Raw genomic sequence first — 22063 nt, forward strand, 5'->3', positions numbered from 1 at the left:
AGAGAGGGAAGGAAAACATAGGTGCCAGAGCAGCTGCTGACTGTTAGGCCTGGTTCTAGTCTCAGCGTGTACGAGAATTAGCTACACTCTGGTTGGAAGCCACAATGCCGTCCCATCCAAGCAGCCATCTGTAGATGAATCATGACATTTTAGAGCAACTTCTTCCTCCCCAGAGAGGCCAGAGAGCCTGCCATGGGGACTATTGCTCGCTCCAACATTTTATTGTAGGAGACTAATAATAGATTCATCTTGCTGTGTGGGGAAAGCACTGGATATTACAAGCTAAGAGTCAGCTGAGAGTCATCTTTAGAGTGCTGGTGTGTAAGAGAGTAGAAACCCCCAGATCCCCAGGGAGCTATCCCAGGAAGGAGGAGAGGTCCTGCTGTAAAGACACACACTTTCAATCAATCAATCAATCAATCAATCAATCAATCAATCAATCAATCAATCAATCAATCAATCAATCAATCAATCATGGTTGTAGACCAACAGAATAAAACACACACACACACACACACACACACACACACACACACACACACACACTTCTCTTCCTGGGATTTTTTTGGAGGATAGGTGTAATAAATAGTGGTGCAGCAACCCTTCTTCAATTTTTCCTGCAGCACAACAAGGCACATATATGCTCCTTGAAGTGGTATATCACAGAATCTTCCTTCTAATGAAGCAGATGCAACAACATTGAGATGGGCCAGAGTGAAAGCTATCCTGTGGGAATCAATCAAAATTTGAAAACACTCATCTCTTGTTTCTATAAGTTGCAACCAACCTATAGCAACCCCAGAAGGGGCTTTCAAGGCAAGTGAAAAACAGAGCTGGCTTGCCATTGCCTTCCTCTGCAGAGCTTTTCTTGGGAATCAAGGATCCTTTAGGTTTCCATCCAAGTATGGAATCTGCTTAGCTTTCAAGATCAGATGAGATCCGGCTAAATACCATGCTGCCTTCCCTCCCAGCAGAGGCTTAATGGAATATTATTTACTTCTGTGTCATGAGAAGCTTCAGCTGCCCATTTCTACGCCTGAAGAGTTGACATGGCATTTCCCCCAGGTCTGTTGGCAACCCTAGATCCAACATGATTTGCAGCATAACTGGGGGGCTGGGAGGCTGGTCAAAGCTGCAAGAACATCTGGAGCATCTTGAATCCCCTTGTGTGGACTTCCCTAGACCACAGGTCCCAAGCAGTCAGGGAGCAAGTATAGACTGCTATGTGAGAGATGGCAACATTAGGAAGAATGTTGAAGGAACCCCCTCCTTTCTTGGGCCTGAGGACCCCAAAGGCTGAAGCCAAATGCACAAGGAGCATGTTTGTTCCCCCTCACTGCTGGCTTTGGATGAGAACAACTCCCACTTCAAATCCTTGCCTAGCCAGGACTCTGACAGGATAGCTGTGGCCAAGTTGCCTAACTTACTTCAAGAAACAAAATGTGACAAACAGATATGCATCACCCGCATTTGCATGAGTTCTGCTTCTCAATGAGCAAAATTGTTGAGGGTGCTGTGTGTTGTGCTTGAATATTACCCTCAAATAGTGCATGTACACGACACATTGTTAGTGTCGCTCCTTTAGGTGAACCCGGCTCTCAATTCAGGCAGTGCCAGATTTAGATGAAGCGATGCCCTAGGGTATTCCTCTTGTGAGGCCCCTCCCAATCCCGCACCCTCACGACTAGAGGAAGATGGGATCCACAAAATAGGGTCACAAAATAGGGTCCACTCCAGTGAAGTCCTGGAAGGACAAAATCAATACAGAAATCAATGCTAGTGTCGAATTATCAACCAAAACAGTATTATTCTGAAATGGAGTGCAAGGAAGATTAATGAAGGGCTGTTTAGAAACTACAGTGCTTTATGACAGTATGTGTAAAAAAGACCGATGACAGTATCAAAAATATTATACACCTTGGCTGGAGGCCTCCTAGATCTTGAGGCCCTGGGCTTCAGCCTGCCCAGCCTATAGGTATATCTGGCACTGTTCCCAGACATCACTTTCCCCTGTAAGAAAGATGGGTGGATGCCCGGAAGGGAAGAAACCAACAAGGTGCTTGCAGAGACGCCACTGGAGAGGAGGCCAAACTTGTTCGCTGCCCGTTGTGATTCTGGGGAGCCACATAGAATCTGTACTTTTTGTTATGGTCTTTGGCCAGCATTAAAAGAAAAAGAAAAAAAAAGATATTCAGATGTAATTATCAAATTCCATGAAAATACTAGCTTACACATAAGATATGGTCATGATGACCACACAGAATCAATGCTGCTCCTATCTGCATAGTTCTACCCTTTTGTTTTTGTAGTCTTTCTCAATTGGGGCTCCAAAACTTTGGAACTCCCGCCCTAGGGAGATTTTTCTGATTTCCTCTATTGATATCTCCTGGCAGCCAGTGGAGATATTTTTTTTTTGAGATTCTTTTGTTTCATTTGGCATCTCCCCCAGAACCTTTATTTGCCCTTCTCCCCAGTTTTGCTGTTGTATGTTTATGTTTTTATTGAAGGATTTTATAATTTTAAATGCTATTTTTTAACGTTCAGAAGGTTTAGGGTTGTCATGTTCACCACCCTGGGGACCCTAATTAGGTGGAAAAATCAACACTGAAATGTTTTAAATAAAATAAAGGGCTAGTCATGACTTGAATTCTGTTTCTTCGTCATGCTTCAGTGTTTTAGCTGCTGAGCAAGGTTTTCCCATTGTGTTTCCAATACACAACTCCGCTCTTAGCAGTCCTTGTGAAAGAATGGTAGTTATTTTTTTTTTTTGCTGTCTTGGGAAGTCTCTTCAGATTCTTGAACATTATTCACATTTCTCAAGACGAAGTCAGGAATAAATGAAGCTTACTAGACTCCACAGGCCCCGGGCCAGCTGGTTGTTGGGGGTGGGAGGGGGAGGCAGGGAAGACTTGACAGTTTGGGAGGGGTGGGAGGCAGGTAGCGGAGCATTTGCTCTGCCACCAGACCTGGCGGGAGGGCTTCTGGTGGCTGACAGAGCAGTAATGCAAGGCAAGGAATCGAATGTCGGGGCAACGAACTCCAATCAATGAGGGAGCAGCATGAGTCCTGCTCCCTCATTGGTTGAGGGTATGTTGTCGTGACATTCGATTCCTCAGTACTTTATTGTTTACGATAAAACAGCCCGGAAACCACACAACAACACCCCAAAACAGAAGTCCTCGGACACCTTCACAAGTGAGAAAGTTTATTCCAGGATAAACTTACGTTAGCCAGAGCTCACTTCACTAGCTGTGTATGGTATGGATAACTTTTTAACTGAAATTTTTATAATATAGAAAACAGGGGGAAGGAGAAGGAGGGGGATGAGAGGGAAAGAGGAGTTATGGGAAAGTGAGACCTATTGGTAAATCCTCTTGTAAATCACTGTGGAAAGATGCTTGTTGTGCATTAAAAGACATGATGCATCCTGACAGGGAGGAATGCATAGGCCCTTCCAGTCACCAAAATGGTCATGCACATCCGCCACGGAATGGATGGTGGAAACAGACTCCCACTGAATCCTCTAGCAATTCCTTCATTTGCATTCCTTGCACCGGTGTTAGGGCAGACATTGCCCTTGTTACACATATTCTGGCCCTCTATACAACCTCTCAGTTTTCATTCTCATTATTTGCATCTGGGAGGTACCCAAAATTCATCTTAGGGAATTCAGGCAATTATCATCTTTTCCATCTTCCTCGGCTTGTTTCAAAAATATCCTTGCCCTTCTAACCCTGCTGGAATTGAGCACACTTAATATTTTATTTGAAACTCTGGAAAAAAAACCCCTCACTATCAAATAAGTAAACCATTAGGTTTCTTTAGCACAAGTTGGCACAGAAAAGGGAACATTGTTTTGAACCATTGGCTTAATTGTACAGTAAGCTAGCCAAGAAAAATATTTGTGCGATGTCGTGCTGAGTCAACATATGGTTTGGAATAAACAACACATTCAATTGTTTGGCTCAGTGATTTCTGTTGTGGAAGTCACAAAGAAAACAGGACTGTCAGTGAAACACTGCAGCCTGCCCTCTTGCAAACTCCAACGGAATATTTACGACTCTGTGCTTATGACAAGCAGAGATAACAGTTTTGTCATTGGTTTACATTCAGCTTGTTTTCCCAGCTGAAGCACTCCCTATGGAAGAATGTAGAATTATGTGACATCCCTTCTGCTCTTAGATTGATGTGATGGTGTAAACTCTTAGTCTTCTCTAGGGTTATTAATTCCTCTTTATCCAGTTTCTTCCTGAAATCTGTTTTTTCCCTCCATTTAGGATTTTGGAGTCTGTTTCTAATCAGTTCTTTGGTCAAAAAGAAATTTGAAGGGACCAGGGTCAGGAAGAGAAATTTTGTAAAATATCAGAATTTGATTCTGTAGGTGCTCAGAGGCAGGCAATGTCTTCCTCAAACCTTCCTATCTTCCTGCTAGAGCCTCACCACATAAAATAACACCACATAAAATAGTCTGTACATAAAATAACAGCAAGAGCTGAAGCTACAAAAGTGGGCACTGATTTCTTTACAAAGAGAAAACCAAGTGAAATGAAAGCAAAATCCCTCTTTTGAAAGATAAAAGAAAATAAGATGACTCAATGGTTGCTCCTAAAGGACTGGATTTTGGAAGAAAGCATTCTCCTCCCCAAAACAACACTAGCTGATCAAGCAGGACTTCATGCTGTTAGCATGGATGCAGCAATGAGCTAGCATACACCTTATGCTCACCACAGGGCTGGAGCTTTGCAGCTACCACTAGTTATATCAGGTATTAAATCTCAGTCGCAGCCATCACACAATGAGCGTCCCTTCGACCTGCCAATGAATTTTTCTTGCAGGAAGAAAGGGGCAGACCAGGAGACGGCATGCCAGAACAGATTGTGCCAGTTGGACCTGAGGAAGTGAAAGAGGGCTGGCTGACGGAGGCTGAAGCAAGAGGTTACCTGCCCAGACCAGAGTCCTGAAATGCTCTGGCCATGAATACGTTCTTATTTGTGGAAGTGCATTGAAAAGTCAGGCCATGCTCCTAGGCCGTTGATCACTTTAAAGACTGTGGGGTTAAATGTTGCGGATTTTGAGCCATTTCCTGCACTCTGCAGGCTTTCAGCTGGGGTCAAGGGCTCTTAGTGTTATTACCCTCTCAATGGTCTGTCATTTGTCTGGATGCTAAGAACTTCCTGTTCCCCTGCTGTTCTTTTCTTGGAGACATGCTGTATCATCCTGCAAGTCCTCTCCCCTGTAACTCAACCCTGTTTGCCTTATTCCTTGGCATCTCCTATCGTGAACTAAATCCAGCTCCAAATTAAAGCTTGTAAATTTAGAAGTCAGTGATATCACTGCCAGGGAGAGTGAATGACGACTCTTTTCATTCACATATCCCTGCTGGCTTCAGCACAGCCCTGCTCTTATACAGAGTTGTTATTTGTTTATTCAAAAAATTGTTCTCCCATCAAAATGCATGAAAATCCAATGTCTTCCATAGTACCAAAACATCCACCAGGATTCATTTACATCTTGTGTGGAATTCTCCTCTTACACTCCAACTAAAATTTTGAGGTTATAATGTGGGTTAGATTTAGAGGACAGCAGCAACCTCTTTGTTTTTAGCCACATATGCAAGCTGTCAATCATGCTGATTTGTTGCTGGAACAGTGTCACCTTATAAATGCCTCCCATTCATAATCACTGTAAGGGCCAGGCAAACCAAGATGGTGATAAGTTCACTCATTTAAATCCAGGTCAGCTCCAATCAGAGGGACACACAAGGGAGATCTACCTAGGGAGGGTAATACAATACTATTCGATCTAAATAGAATGATTGCAAAATCCTAATAGATTGCATTTCATAACCAAATCAGTTTCCCAGTGGAGATATTTTAAATGTGTGCCAATTCTGTAACATTAGAGAGCCACAGCCAGTGGTGGGATTCAAATAATTTAACAACCGGTTCCGGTGGTGGAATTCAAATAATTTAATAACTGGTCGTTTGCAAGCACCATTTTAACAACTGGTTCTGCAGAAGTGGTGCAAACCTGCTGGATCCCACCACTGGCCACAGCAATAAGATTTTCTATGCTGTTGAATAAAATTTTGCACATAGACAGTCAGCACTCAGAATGTATCTTGTCTAAATCAGCTGCTTTGTAAATTGATATGTCCAGAGCTAGGAAACAGTCCTTACTCCAGTGGTGGGATTCAGCAGGTTCGCACCACTTCGGCAGAACCGGTTGTTAAAATGGTGCGTGTAAACAACCAGTGGTTAAATTATTTGAATCCCACCACCGGGACCGGTTGTTAAATTATTTGAATCCCACCGCTGCCTTGCTCCCTCATACTTCATTTGGGGAGGGAGGGTCAGGTGAATTTCCAGGTTATCGCTCCACTGTGGCTGGTGCCATGGAATGGATATAGGATTCCTGGGGCATTATTACAGTTCCCTGTAGGCAATACAATAATAAGCATGCATGTTCCCCATGAAGAACCAGGTGAATGCTCATGGACAACAATTGACAGGGAAAGCTAAATGCTAAGCCTTCCTCATGAATCTACATATCCTGCTAGAGATTATCAAGAAGTAGTCTAAAGTAGATAATTAGTGAGCTCTGTATGCAGGTACTTCTCTTTTTCTGAGGGTTTGGGCAGTAAGGAAACCTGGAAACAAAAGAAAGCACAAAAAATGTAGCCATGTACTCATCTTCCAATGAAAGGGAAAGGCAAAAAATAACATTGTGGAGAGCATCTAATTTGCTTCTTACTTTTGAAATAAACTAGAATGCTTTTCATCTCTGTGGCAACACCAGACAAAAGCAAAACAATGGAACTGGGGGAGGAGAAGCTTCATGCAGTTTATGGAAAGTTTCTCATTTGAAGACAATAATTAATCCACCCATCACAGCTCATGGCAGACCGAAAGCAACCACCGCTTTGTGTACTTTGCCTACCCATTTACTGCACTGTCCTTCTGACACAGCGTCTCCACAAACAACCAGACGTATATGGTTATTCTTCAGAAATATGATGGACAAAAGGAAGAATAAAGGAGTGGCAGTGCGCATTTAGGGGTGAGACTGATAAATGGATCTTTAAGTGGATGTCCTCGCTAAAAGCAAAGTTAGAGAGGAGCTAATTTATCAAGATGTGCCTCGCTGTTTGCTAATGTTACACCTCAGTAAGTAGGCATGAAATGGAATGATTACAAAGAGCAGAAGGTGAAATGACTATATGGTTGATTCCTCATGGCCCAAAAACAGCAGCGTGAAAACGATGTGAAAATGGTGTAAAAGGGTTTAAAACGGTGTAAAAGGGTTTATACTGTTTTCACACCGTTTTCACACCGCTGTTTTTGGCCCATGCGGAATCAGCCTATGATACAACAGGATTATTTATGCTGGATTATAACAGGCTAAGGGGCATTTCACTGTTTTAAATGGCTATAGAGAAATGATCCTCAACATGGGGCCCACCAATATGTTTCCTGGCACCTACTTCTCCCCAAAAGCATCTCTTCTTCAAAGTAAACAGCCAGTCCAGATTTCACTCCATCCAGGAGATGGTTCCAAAAACTGTTGAACTAGACAAACTGACATGAGCCACCTTGTTTCAATTTTGTGCTGATGATTATTGCTTTTGGAAATGTTCATCTGGAAGAAATCTAACACAAAAATCTGATACACATCTCCCTTGAAAAATGCAAGACAAGGCTGTGTTCTGGACTGAGCTCCAGGGACTAATAGAACATTTTCCTCTGAGCTGTCTCCACCAACCAGTTGATCACATGGGGGCCAGAAAAAAGGACAGAGGTTTGGATTTATACCCCACTCGTCTCAACCATAAGGAGTCTCAAAGTGGCTTACAAACTCCTTCCCTTCCTCTCTCCACAACAGACACCTTGTGAGATAGGTGGGGCTGAGAGAGTTCTGAGAAAACCATGACTAGCCCAAGGTCATCCAGCAGTCTTCCTATGTAGGAGTGGGGAAACAAACCTGGTTCTCTACATTAAAGTCCAGTGCTCACAGGGAGGATTGGTGAATAAAACACAGTTCTCCAGATTAGAATCCCCCACTCTTGACCACTACACCATGCTACGCTTGAATCCCAACTGCAACAGCCATATAGCTTACATGTTTCACAGCAGTATAAGTTCTATAAGACCTGTATTGCATCTCCATCATATATTCAAGGACTTTGGCAGTCTGTCTTCATGGGGTGGATTTTGCAATGAAATCATGTCAAACAAGGCTTTCTTTTTTTTCTGTGCACCAAGAAACGACATTATCCTTTTTTGCTTTGGAAAGAGTTGCTAAACAAAAGACAGAGGCCCTTCTGCACCGCAACGGTGTGGGGGATGCATCGGAATAAACAATGAAGACGCACCCCCCAGGACCGTTCGCACAAATGGTCCTGGGAGGGCGGCAGGCGGCGTCGCAGCCTTCGCACCATCGCTGAACGCTTACCTCGTCTCCTGGCTTCCAGCTCGTCGCAGAGGCCAGGGGACACGCCCTTGCAGGCTGGAGCAACGGCTCTGGAGTTGCAGGCCAGGGAGGCATGCCCCTGGCCTCTGCAACGAGCTGGAAGCCAGGAGACGAGGTAAGTGTTCAGCGATGGTGCAGGGGTAATGATGCCTTCCAGCCGCTGCCGTTTGCATGGCAGCAGTTGGAAGCTGCTGCTTCCGAAAAACCTCGCTCGGGGGTTGCGAGGCTGGCGCTGCTGCGATGCGGTGGCGGCGGCTGTGCGAACCCCTCCCCAGGGACCCTGTTTTTAGCGTCCCTGAGGCGCTCTTTACCGCCCATGCGGAAAGGGCCTAAATTCTATAGTAACTCAAATGCTGGAATGCCAAATTTTCCTTAGTTGTACCAGTATATTTCCACTGAAAATAACTGGGATAGGGCCATGGCTTTGCATGCAGGAGGTCCCTGGTACCTCCATTTTAAAGGTAGCAGGTGTTCTAAAAGACCCCAGAGAGCTTTTGCTGGTCAGAGGAGACACTACTGAGCTGGCTGGGCCAACACTGTGACTCATTATAAAACAGCTCTGTATGTTCATAGGATATTATTATTTGAGACAGGACATTGGGACACAGAAAGTGTAACCGATTGTTATACCACACTGCATGACTCTGTTTTCCTCATCTCCCATACAGGATTGGAAAACTGTATGCAATATCAGCCGAGTTATTCAATCAAGAGATATGTCAGCATGGTGTGGGAGTTAAAAGCAGTGGATTCTAATCTGGAGAGCTGGGTTTGATTCCCTGGTCCTCCACATGAAGCCTGCTGGATGACCTTGGGCTAGTCACAGTTCTCTGAGAACTCTCTCAGCACTATCTATTTCACAACATATCTATTGTGGAGAGGGAAAGGGAAGGCAATTGTAAGCCATTGTGAGATTCCATAAAGGTTGAGAAAAGCAAGAAATAAGAACCAGCACTACTACTAGTTCTTCTTCCATTTCCTTTCCAAGCTAGCAGTATGGCCACAGCATTCAAACCATCTGGGCCAAAATAGAGCTCATCCCATTTCTGGGAAGGGATTGGAACTCAGTGGTAAATATCATATTTTATGACTGGGAGGTCTCAGATTCAATCCCTGGAACTTCCAGTTAAAGTATCTCTGGACTGGGAAAGGTCTCCAAGACCTTGGAGAGCAGCTGCATCAAAGTACAGGATTAAGGGTCTGACTCAAAGTTTTATATATACACACACACATATAAATGTTCATATGCCATTTTCACAATGAGATTTTTTGAAATTGCAGTTGTTACAAATCCAGATGTTTCAGTCTTTGCTCAGGTGAAAGTGTGGCACTTATTCCAGCTTTCTGTGGGAGAGTCACCTGAGCAGTGTCTCCAATATTGGGCCAATTGCACACACTGAGTCTGATTATCATGTCCCACCTGTATTTTTCATCCAAGCTAGTCTGAGAAGGATGTCACAGATGAGGGAGTCTGTCTCAGGCCTGATCAGCAGACACTGCTCTCTCATACATGCGCTCCAAAATACAGTGGATACTTGCAAAGCTGGGTCTGTCAGAAGGCAGTTTGCTCCAACAAAGGCGCATGAGATTGTACAACTCCAAAGGGCAGTTATCGGGACACGACAGGACATTTCCATCTCTCACATAATAGATGACTTCCTCGTGAGCCATGCCATAGTAGGGCTGCATGCCAAAGGAGAAGATCTCCCACAGGACCACCCCATAGGCCCAAACGTCAGACTCGGTTGTGTAACGGTTGTAGAAGATGGACTCAGGGGGCATCCATCGTATGGGAATGGCGTCATTTTCATTTGCTTTGTAATAGTCTGCTGAGTACATGTTTCTGGAGAGACCAAAGTCAGCAATTTTAACCACCATGTTCTCTCCCACCAAGCAGTTCCTGGTGGCCAGGTCCCGGTGGACAAACTTGCGTTCTGAGAGATAGGCCATGCCAGCTGCCACCTGTTTGGCAATGTACAGCTGGTCAGTGCAAGAAAGAGCAAGAAAACCAGGGCTGGCCGGCCTGATCCTTATGTCAAGGTCATTGTTGTTCAGACTACAGAGGCTCCGAGGGGATCGATCGCGCAGGTATTCATTGAGGTCTCCAAAGGCCATGTATTCAAACAGAAGACACATTGGCTTTCCAACAGCGCACACTCCTGAAATCAAGAACATTAATGAAATAAATAGATGAGATAGAAATAATTAAGTACAGTACTAATATCTACACTTGCTGTTTGGAATATGTATATGTTTCTACTATGTCATAATACATCACCAGTAGCTTTGGTTTTAATTCATCCCTGCTTTTTAAAAAATTCATGTATTGGACTTGCACATATTAGAGCATTCCCGAATGGTGAATTGTTTGCGTATGGTCACTAGGAAGGATAACATTTTTTCCCAGATTATACTTTTTAATTGAATGGCCAAAGGAGATCACAGTCTATTATACATGCATTAAATCAATCTGAAACAATATCAACAGCCAGACATAGACATTTGTTACTCTATATTTGTCTATTGTGGCTGTCAAAGAATAAAACAGATAAACAGGCTTACATATTAAAACAGGAAAAAATCTCCTGATATGGCTTTGCCTCTCAATACGTATGAGATAAGATTAACATTCATATAGTTTGTTCATGTTTGCCAGAGATCTGTTATGTGATATTACCATAATCCCACCCCTTTTTTGCCATCAAGTCACAGTGACTTATGGAGACACTATAAGGCAGAGGTGGCGAACCTATGACACTCCAGATGTTCATGGACTACAATTCCCATCAGCCCCTGCCAGCATGGCCAATTGGCCACCACTGCTATAAGGTTTTCAAGGCAAGAGACATTCAGAGGTGGTTTGCCATTGCCTGTCTCTGCCTCATGACCATAGCGTTTCCTGGAGGTCTCCCATCCAAATACTAACCAGGCTCAGGGCTGAGTCTGTGACTGGCCTAGAATCACCCAGCAAGCTTCCATGGTGTGGGAATTTGAACCTGGGTTTCTCAGATCCTAGTCCGACATCATACTCACTACACCATGCTGGCTATAAAACCCTTATAAATGATATATCTTCTATCCTGAATGCGGGAAAGTAGCTAGGAATTCTGAAAACTATTGGTGGCTCTATGAAAAGCATAATGTATTCTAGATCCAGATAACACAATCTATTTAAAAACTAGTATAACTTAGAATGCCTCATTTTGTTTGTTAATCTATTTAAAGCTGTCCTTTGGAAACAGGAAGTGTTGATGTTCTATGCAGAGGCGCAGCAAAGGGGGAAAGCGCTCAGTGCACTGGTGCATCCTCCGCCCGGATCCTGCCCCGGAACGCCCCCACGACGCCCTCGTCACATCCCCACAGGGATGCCCGCCTAGTCCGTTGCACACTCCCCTGCCCCCTTGGAGCTACACCTCTGGTTCACTGTTGTAGCTGCAGAAAAGTTAGTATATGCCAAATACTGTATTAAATTATGAGAACTGAGGGAAATGGCCTTACTGATTAAAGTTCATTGTAAGTTCAGGTTACAGCAGGACATCAACAATTCATAGAATGAGAGAAAATGGAAACTTGTTTAGGATACTCAGGTATGGTAAGCAATTAAATAATGGAGGTAAACCTTTGTTCTGACTTAAATTGTTCTGAATTTTACTAAAATATTTTGCCCTCATGCAGTTACTCCTAAACCTTAACAAAATCAACATATGAAAATGATGTAAGTAATATTGATATATTTACACCTTGGCTATTCTAATGGACATTGTCTGTCCCATTCAGTATCTTGACAAATTGTGATGAACTGGTTTGTTGTTGGTGACCTTTTGGACAAGAAACAGGCAACATGTCTCACTGAAAAAGCATCTGGGGTTGCCACAAAAAAAGTGTGTGAAGTAAACAGTTCACAGGTCAAGTGATCCTTAACAGTCCCACACCCACACTTCACAAAACTGATGAATCCCTTTGGCCCTTTCTAATTTATCCAACATGGTGATAATAACAAAGAGATCATTCCACTTCCTCTTTGTGTTGCTGAAATACATGGAGCCAGTTCAATTAGAGAGGAAAATCATTCAGACACCATAAAAAGTTTTTTGTAGTGGTAACAGTCACAGTGAAATAAGCATCGGTTTTGATTAATTACTGGGAACAGACACATTCAGACAGGAACTGCCAAACCTGACAGCCAGTGACATGAAGCAGGGCTAGAGGAATGACACTGTGTGATGACATCATCTCACGCGTTGCTTCGAGCTAGACGTTACTAAGGAAAGAAGGGGAAGAGACATAGGATGCTAACAGCTCCATGTCCTTTGTAATGTGTATGTTTCGTCCCTGAGAATTTAAATGATATCGTAGATAATGCTGGTTACATTCTCATCCAGACAAGTCTGAAGCAGCAGAAGAGACCAGCCTCAGGGCTCTGCTTATGGTATGATGTCTGTTCCCTGAATAATATATTCCCTGGTCTGTCTGAATGATTGATGTGGCATTGGAGAGAGATGGATAGAGGGAGATCCATACACAGTCATGCACAAATACCAAATACAGTTGGGTTCGGTACCTAAAAGTCTGACAATGTTTGGATTATCAAATTCGGCCATGAGGGCTGCTTCCCTCTGAAAATCTGCCTGCATGTCTGCTGAGGCTTCTTCTTTCAGCATCTTCACTGCCACCATAGTGAATGGTTCATAAGGAAGTAGTCCAGGAGCCCTAAAGGTATGAAAGAAGGAAGGGGGGGGGGAGAGGAAGTCCATGTGTGAAAAAGCTTTGCAAGCAGCACAGCTGCACAAAATATGAGCCTCCCTTTCATAGCACAGCTCACTTTCTGCTGCGCTCTGCAGGACTTTAGGAAGTCTGTGAACCCTTTTGCTTCAGAAGGCCTCTTTGAGCTTTTGAAGATTTTAATGGCATTTGGGGAATGATATGCCACAGCTACCATCTGTTTCTGCTGTCTTCTTGTTACTCTTGCTTACGTTTTATTAGTTTTGAGTTAGGAGGCATCTTGGAGAACTATATTGTGGGCAAAACTATCAAAATGAACAACTGAATGGACAGCACTGATCCACAAGTCAGAGTTAGTATATAATCAGTGAGAACTGAAGAGCTAGAGGTATGGACTATGGGAGTAAAGCTAAGAATTCAGAGGCTGGGGCTTGAGATAGTAGAATTCTCTGTGCCACTTCAGACTGGGTGAAGAACCATATTTTGGAATGCTTCCTTATGTTAAAACACACTTCACACCAATAAACGTCATAGCAAGCAAACAGAGGGAACAAAAACTTTGACAAGTTTTCTATATGCACTGAGTTGTTTTCCAGCAAAGAAGCATTCACGTAAGGGCCATCTGAAATGGTGCAGACTTCAACCGCTTCAGGGTTCTGACAACTCATGCACTTGCATCTGTGAATGAGACTGTGGCATCCCAACACCCTTTTCTTTCCATAGATGCAGATTTTCCCACCTTTCCTGAGACTGAGAAGCCTTTAAAAAACAAAAATGTACTGCATACAAAGATGGAATTAGGAAACATTTTAATAAGTGGAAATCTGGCAGGAGTAAACTATTTACAATCTTTAGTTTTTTTCACAGGCTTAGAGATTTTGAAAACCTTTTTGGTCACTTGGTTTCTTAGATGTTAAAAGAGAGGTTCTTTCCTTAGGATAGTACAAACTTGTCTTGAATTACTGAGGTTTTTCACAGTGTTTCAGGGTTCTTACAGGCTGGTACCATTTCATTAAGTACATACAGCCTCCCCACTGTTAGGCGGATTCCGCATGGGCCAAAAACAGCGGTGTGAAAACGGTGTAAAGCCTTTTACACGTTTAAAAATAATTTTACACCGTATTCACACCTCTGTTTTGGCCCATGCAAAATCCACCTTAGATAACTACTTTACAGAAATCTCCTTTGTGAGGTAAACAGATAATTAATAAACCCAGACAGGGTTTATTATTATACTCAGGTCCTCTGAGTATAATTCCCTTTCTAACTGGCCAAGGAATTCTTCTGTCTCCCAGAAGATACATTCCCCTCACTCTTTATGTATGGTCACTGTGGAAAGATTCTCTCTCCCTATTCCATAATAAATAAACTTTTTTCTTTTTTCTTTGTATTTCTGCTCTTACTGTATTACTGACACACATGATAGATCAGATTCACTCTCTAACTGAAATCCTCCCAGGGTAGGTTTTCACGCAGCTAAGGGACTTGACTCGAATTTCTCTAGCTGGAATTCAAATCAAATGTCCTCAGTCTTTTCCCTCTCAGAGAGAAAGATCTTCTTGTCATGCCCCCAGAGAAGCTCCTATTATTTTCTCATTAAGCGTCAGCATTCCTATAGCTAGCATGGGTTTAGTTCCTTGTATAGTATTCCAAGGAAGGGAGTTTTAGTGGACCCTGTCCCTTTAAGAAATCTCACTAGAGGCAGTCTTCCTGTTATTACCCAGTAATCCCCCTGGTCAGTCAGTCAGTCTAAGATGTTTAGGGTAGTTGAAAGGCTGCAATATATGTTACGTCTAAGGTGTACAGAGATAGCATAAAGTTAAGGTGTACAAAAAGTAGAATCCAGTTAAAGGACCCTCAAGGAACCAAGAGAAGCACAGACAAAGTGGACTTTCTTGGAAGAAGTCAAAGAAAGAATCAAAGTCTCAAGCTTCAAACTGTTCCAGTCAAGCAAGTACTTTATTTTAGTCAGACCCTGGGAGGAATTAGGGTCTCAATTCTTCTAAGCAATAAATCTTGCTTTTGGACTGTTCCACCTTGCTTGTGTGTCTCCCACTCTGTTCCACCCAAGAACAGGGCACTGTCATGCCCCCACAGAGCCTTTGTTTATTTCCCCTTTAGTTTCCCCACAGTTAGTATGGGTTTAGCTATGTTTTGTACAGTATTCAGTGGAAGGGAACCGAATTTAGTTCTGTCCCTTTAAGAAGCCCTAGGGCTGGTGTTCTACGGCAGTTATTACCCAGCAACCTGTCTGATTTGGCAGTTAGGGGCCAACGGAAGCTGGGTGACAGCAGCAGTTAGGTGCCAACGGAAGCTGGGTGACAGCAACAAGTTAGACAGTCCAAGATGTTTTAGACTCTCAGTATTTAACAGTCAAAGATGTTATAGATTCACAGTATTTAAGTTAAACAGTTATAGATGTTATAGTCTCACAGTATTTACAATAAATTCCAGACTCCAGAAAGTTTCTGCAACAAAGTAACCTTTATTTAGTTAGACCCGGAGGAGTCAGGGTCTGTCAACATTGTTACAATTAAAGCTTTAAGTATTGAACTGTTAACTGAGTCAGTGAGTCTTACATTCTGCTTTGGCCGGGTGCAGGCACCTAAATAACCACCTGGGGAGCAGAACAGTCTAACTTGAATGTTTCCAGTTTCCAAAAGGCCGAATTGAAAGTTTCAGTCGGTGAGAAGCAAGGCAGGGAGCCTTTGCAGTAAAGGAACAAAGAAAGTCTGCCTCGCAACAGTAAGAGATTGGTTCCTATAAGCCCTAAAGAAGCTGGGCATAGGAAAGTTGAAGTCTTCTTTGCTAGGAGCACTGGCAGAAGAGAGAGATTGGTTCCTATAAGCCCTAAAGAAGCTGGGCATAGGAAAGTTGAAGTCTTCTTCGCTAGGAGCACCGGCAGAAGAGAGAGATTGGTTCCTACAAGCCCTAAAGTAGCTGGGCATAGGAAATTGAAGTCTTCTTTGCTAGGAGCACCGGCAATGCAAGAAAGAGAAGAAACTCACTCAGAGCCAACAAGCTCTATTTCACAAAGCAATGCTGGAAATAAAAAGCCCACTACCAAAATGTCAGCAGGTTTACAAGAGCAGGTGAATATATCGCAGCTCGGATGCTCTGAGGCGTGGCAAGACCTCCTAGATTTTTATCAATTTGGAAATTGCCTTGCACAAGAAGAAGAAATATTAAGTTGTAAGGAGATTTTACAAATACATTACCGTTTTTGGAAAGGTCAGCTAAGCGTTACGATGTCCCTCCTAGAGCGTATGAATACGTCAGAAGCCTTGAATATCAAGACAAAGATGGAGGAGGATCAGAGAGAAAAGGCAAACTTCTTTAGCAACATTATGTGTGGTTTATCTAGTAAGTTGCAGCGGTTGCAAGCAAGTCAACAATCAGAGATCCAGCACGCGCAAGAAAAAGAATCTCCACGGAGGTTCTGGCCATTGGACCTTGTGGTAGAAGTAGTTCCAGGAGGGGACCACAGAGTGCGTAAGGTTAAAATAAAGACAACTAAAGCAACAGGTGAAGAAGAGACTTTGCTGAAATCGATAAGCCACAGTTCAGCTTTCCAGGAGCAAGTCGGAGATGGCTGCCTTCCTTTACATGATGCGGCAGCTCAACTCAACAAACATACTCTAGAAATAACCCTGAAAGCTTCAGACCCCACAGTGTTGCAACAGACAAACATGAAAGGAGAGACTCCTCTCTTTGTAGCGGTGGATAAATGTCTTGTGGAGAACATCCATTTTCTGCTACTTAATGACTTTAACCCTGATTTTAAGAATGAAGATGGAGATTCTTCTTTATTCAGAGTTCCTGAACGTTGAACTTCAGTGAACCACAAGCAGTTTGAATTCTGCAATCAAGATTGTTAGTTTATAGTTATAGTTAGCATAGAAGTTTACAGTTAGCATAGTTGATATTATGTATTAGGGATAGATAGTTATTAAGAGTAGTACAGTAAGAATAGTTAAGTATAGTTAATGGAAGTTGATAAAGGTAAAACTTCCAGAGGAAGTTTTAGGCGGGAGTGTCATGCCCCCACAGAGCCTTTGTTTATTTCCCCTTTAGTTTCCCCACAGTTAGTATGGGTTTAGCTATGTTTTGTACAAGGCATTTTCCAGATTGATAACTTGCTAGATATTTTAGATTGTTTACCGTACTTGGGGGACAGAACACTTCTCCTTGTTAGTTGGTTGCTCTACCAATCAGAGTGCAGGCCCTTTCCTGTTCCTATGTGTATATAGAAGATGATGCCCACAAGAGCAAGGAGGCTGCCTGTAGCCAACCTGCTCAGCTGTTGTTTAAATGTCAGGGTTGTTTTACTATTCGGTGGCTGCAGGAAGTCCTAGTCTCCAAAGCAAACTTCCAGTTTTCTCGTTGTCTGCTCCAGACACATGGCAGCGAGACAGGTGCAGCTGGATACCATAAATGTCACATCATTGTCAAATGCCACCGAATGGCCAAATGCCCATCTGAAAACAAATCTTCCAGGAGGGCAACACAGCTGCAAGGCTGGCCTGTGTGGTTTCGCAACCAAGAGCAACAAAATTCTCTGCAAATGTCTCAGCTAAAGTTAAATGCCTTTTTGACCTCTGCCTTCTTGGAATGGCTGAGCTCTGATGGGGATGAGAAGAAGGCACTTTCAGTGTGCCCACTTCATATTTAAGAAACAGGCAAGGAGGAGACATGTTTGAGGCATTCAGATTTACTTGCATAGTATTCCAGGATTTTATTCACATCCAAAGCATTTACAGCTAGCTGAGCTATGAGGAAAAGACATGCAATTCTGCATTTAGAAACACCCAGATTTTGTGGTCACAATATTCTCATTCTGCAACGAAAATAAATTATTAAATGGAATAAATTTGAGCATTTAATATTTGTACTGATTCAGTTTGCTCAGTGGCCCAATGGGATACATTTTTCATGCTGACTTGATTCATGTACTTTTTTAAAATGAAAGGCGCCCAGCCATGATGCAAGCAGAGGAAAGGTACCTGAGGAAAACACTGCAAACAGCGAGTGGTACAGAGAATTGCAAATGGCACAAAATGGCGGGTGCAACAAAAACAAGAGCTACATTTGGGTGCCAGAATGCTTTATTAAATGTATATTACTCCTAAACTGTATGGGGGAAAAAAGCCAAAATGGTTATTTTCAAAAAGTCTGCAAGAAGTTTTAAATCCTTTGTGCAGAATGGACCATTATTTAGTAATAAGCTCTGCATTGCAGCCGGCTGAACTGAGGTAAGTAAGAGGGCACGGGGGGGGGGGCATTGGGGGGCAGGGCCTGGGTGCCATTTTTCCCCTGGCGCCATTCCCACCCCCACCCCCCATGCCATTGAGATCAGGGTGATTGCATTATGGGAACCTGCATCAACTTTTAATGCCCTCCCCTGTATCATTTGTAGCATTTCCAGCTCCAGGTTGGAAAATAACTGGATGTTTTAGGGGTGGAGCCTGAAGAGGGTGATATTTGGGTAGGTGAGAGTATTCAATAGGGTATAATGTCTTAGAATCCAACTTACAAAGAGGCCATTTTCTGTAGGTGAACTAATCCCCGGAATGGGAGATCTCTAGCCCCCGCTTGGGGGTTGGTGATCCTAATAATTTCCTTTTCTGAAAATGGTATCGAAGCTGTTTTAAGCCCTGATATGGGATAAAGATTAGTATCTGTACTGTGCCAATCTATTTTTTTCTTCTGATGGAAGAAATTTTGATGAAGGAAGTAGTATAGAATGAAAAGTTAAATCCCCCCCTTCCCCAGTGCTGTGGCCACATTCGAGATTGGTGCTCCTACAATTTTGGTGCCCCTGGAATTTTGGCCACAGAACATCAGGATGCCATATAATACAGCAATATATTTATGAGTGCAGGAATATTTTTGTGGAACATTATTTAAAAATGCAAATGTCTCTCTATATATAAACTTTGGGTCAAATCACACTTTTTCTGATCCCCCAAGTTATGGTTTCTATCTTGGGTTAACACAGCAAGCACAAACTACAATTTGCTGGTTCAGATGTAATCATAAAATATGGATTGCCTGAATGAGGAAGTCACTTGAAGTGCCACCATATAAAGAGACTTATAAGGGCCGTTTCCCCACTTTTAAAATGACGTCCATTTCATCTGGTCCAGGACCTTTTTAGCGCGAGGGTCGTGTTCCCCGGGCTTCCCCACTGCCCCACGCTCTGCGCGGGGTCATCAAAAGGCGCCATTTTGAGCAGTGCCAGAATGACCCACACTGAAGGGGTGCAAGAGCAGCAGAGTCGGGGCGGCTGCGTTGTCGCCGCCCCTGTAGTGGGGAGTGCAGTTGGACCCCATGCTACTCGGCACGAGTAGCGCGCAGCAAACGGTGAGTGGGGAAAGGGCTATTGTCTTCTGGAACCAGTGACTTCAACAAACCTAAAAGGGTGTAGCCTTGCTTAGGAATGACTATAATTGTCTCTGAGGGTATGAAAAAACGACAGAAGCATTAATTTTTGCACAGGACTGTCCCTACCTCTTCACAGAAAAAAGTCATTCCTTCATTAGCTAAATATTTTAAACATACGCACATGTTTTAGCCCTCATTTTCAAAAACTGGGTGTCAGTTAAACAAGCACTAGCTATTTACCTTGCTTGAAAGACCCGTCCAAAAGCTCCTTCTCCAATATCTCTAACATATTCAATATTGTTACGTGGATATTCCAGGCTCAGCAGCTTTGGGTTCAAGAGGAGAGGCATGCGCTGATACATGGGGTTTGGGTGCAATCTGTCCAGTAAGAGCTCAGAAGGAAGTGTCGTCAGGGCTGGTGGTGCTGACTCCCTGGAACAATGAGTGGGAAGGGGTATAGTTTGATTACAGCAGGTTCTGTGTCATGTCAGTAAGGCAACCTCCTAAAACCTGACATTTACTTACAGTGCAATCCTATGCAGAGTTATTCCAGTCTAGGCCCACTGAAGTCAATTGGTTTACACATGGGAGTGATTTTGCATAGGGATGTTCTGTAATTCTGCAAAGTAAGAATGCTACCAAAATGCAACAACATGATAGCCATATAAATCTACTTTTATTGTGGCAGTTCACTTGGATCCCATTTTAGGGAATAAAGGGGGTATCGCCCTCATTCTGGTGTGTAGTTTAGACTTCATGTGATTATTTCTCAGCAGCATTTAAATTTCTTGTGTTCTACAGTGAATCGCTATAGTTGTATTCAAACAAATAGGCCTATGCAAATAGTTTAATGATAATATATGATAACGAGTGTGATTTAATTTGAAGAGTACGTTAGTGTTTATAGATGTTGCAAAGCGGTTTCAATATTGCTATAGAAGAAATCATATAGAAAAATATAGAATCATATAGAAATCATATAGAAAAAATAGGGCTGTATTGTTCAATGTGATGTCAAACTTGAAAGTTATAAGCTGCTGTCTGTTGCATTCTGAACCTAGGAAATACAAGTTTTGGTGTCATCTCTACAGATAGTCATGGTATAAACCAACAAACTTTCCACCACTCTTAAAATGCTACCATTTAACCACTTAACTTTTACAGACAGCTTTTTTATACAATGGTTCAAAATAAAAATTAATTAGTGTGATTTTGTATCTAACCCTCAATTCAAAGCTTAAGCTCATCATCATAATATCAGTTTGGTTTAACCGAAGGGACTCTCTAAAAAACTGTAACCAACAAGTCTTAGATCTTACCTTGTTTTATTTTTCCATTGCTTATGCCTTCGGCAGCAGAGAAGAGCAATGCTAATGAGAATGGTGACCATTGCAAAGCTGGAGATGACAGAGATGATGACTGTCATGGAGTAGGCTGGGGACAAAGCGGAGGAAGAAGGGAAATGTGGCATTTCTACACTCGGCTTTGTGGTTCCTTGTGGCAATGATTCTAAAACAGAAATAGTAAAATAATCACTGTCATTGCAGGGGCTAGAGTGTGTTCATGACACTAACACTGATGGGAAGCACCTTCAAGTTGCAACCAACATGGCAACACTGTATGGTTTTCAAGGGAAGAAGACAGACAAAGAAGGAGGAGGAGGAGGAGGAGTAAGAGGAAGAGGAGTAAGAAGAAGAAGAGGAGTAAGAAGAAGAAGAAGAGGAAGGAGGAGGAGGAGGAGGAGGAGGAGGAGGAGGAGGAGGAGGAGGGGCTGCTAAAGTTACATAAATGTGCGGCCTGTAGCTGACCTTCCTTGGCAGCTTCCCTGAACTTGCCAGGACATGAGGGCTGCTCATTACAAGTGTTTGGGGATCCAAACCATTTAACTAGATTCTTTACATTCATTTCCACCAAGGTAGATATTCTAACACACTGAAACCCTTCTCTTTAGAATGTCCCTCCCTTTGAGAGCTGCATGCTAAGCTGGCAGATGAATGAAAGAAAGAGATGGGTCTTTGGAATCAAGGAGGGGGGAAACACACCCTTTTCCAACTTGGTTTCATTTCGAAAGCACTTTACTGACTTCTAGTAAACTGGACAAGAAGATAAGAAAAAAAAAGAAGGACGGAATGTCTAGAATTTTGTGCATTTTCAGCTGGACAAATGGCAAGCTCCTGCCGTCAGAAACACTTGTAGAGCATCCAAGTTTCCATTTTTTTGAAAAACAGATCTTGTAAAATGTAAAGTTTCAAAGTTTTGGACCCTGGAAGGATTTACAGGTGGGGCAAGGTGTCAAACTCCACCTTTTGAGCTCAAGTGGGAGGTGTGAGGGAATTTACTCATGCAATCTTAACAGAGAATTACATCCTTCTAAATGTATTAGAATCATGGGTTTAGAAGAGGTGACACTGCTTAGATTGGGTAATTGGCAAACTATAGGATCCCCAAAATTCAGGCACATACCCAGTATCCACATACTACTCTGGAT

The 22063-nt window shown here is 42.9% G+C and overlaps 1 protein-coding gene across 1 annotated transcript; it reads right to left on the bottom strand.

The window, feature by feature from the left end:
* Positions 1–9661: 9661 nt before the first annotated feature.
* On the bottom strand, positions 9662–21078 carry LOC125436663 (muscle, skeletal receptor tyrosine protein kinase-like). Its single transcript, XM_048503867.1, has 4 exons — positions 20895–21078; positions 19816–20007; positions 13031–13179; positions 9662–10628 (listed from the first exon to the last, which is right to left on the bottom strand). Exons 1-4 carry the CDS (start codon positions 21044–21046, stop codon positions 9946–9948), a joined length of 1176 nt encoding a protein of 391 aa, XP_048359824.1. The 5' UTR covers positions 21047–21078; the 3' UTR covers positions 9662–9945.
* Between the last annotated feature and the right edge of the window lie 985 nt (positions 21079–22063).

This window comes from Sphaerodactylus townsendi, linkage group LG07, assembly GCF_021028975.2.
Source record: "Sphaerodactylus townsendi isolate TG3544 linkage group LG07, MPM_Stown_v2.3, whole genome shotgun sequence".
Lineage (NCBI taxonomy): Eukaryota > Metazoa > Chordata > Lepidosauria > Squamata > Sphaerodactylidae > Sphaerodactylus > Sphaerodactylus townsendi.

What these genes read in the sequence shown, in the direction of transcription:
- LOC125436663 (XM_048503867.1), bottom strand. Translation starts at nt 21,046, where the DNA reads ATGCCACATTTCCCTTCTTCCTCCGCTTTGTCCCCAGCCTACTCCATG. An exon ending in GGACGGGTCTTTCAAGCAAG is followed by an intron (nt 13,180 to 19,815) that starts GTAAATAGCTAG and finishes TCATACCTTTAG; the next exon opens with GGCTCCTGGACTACTTCCTT. An exon ending in AAACATTGTCAGACTTTTAG is followed by an intron (nt 10,629 to 13,030) that starts GTACCGAACCCA and finishes TCTTGATTTCAG; the next exon opens with GAGTGTGCGCTGTTGGAAAG.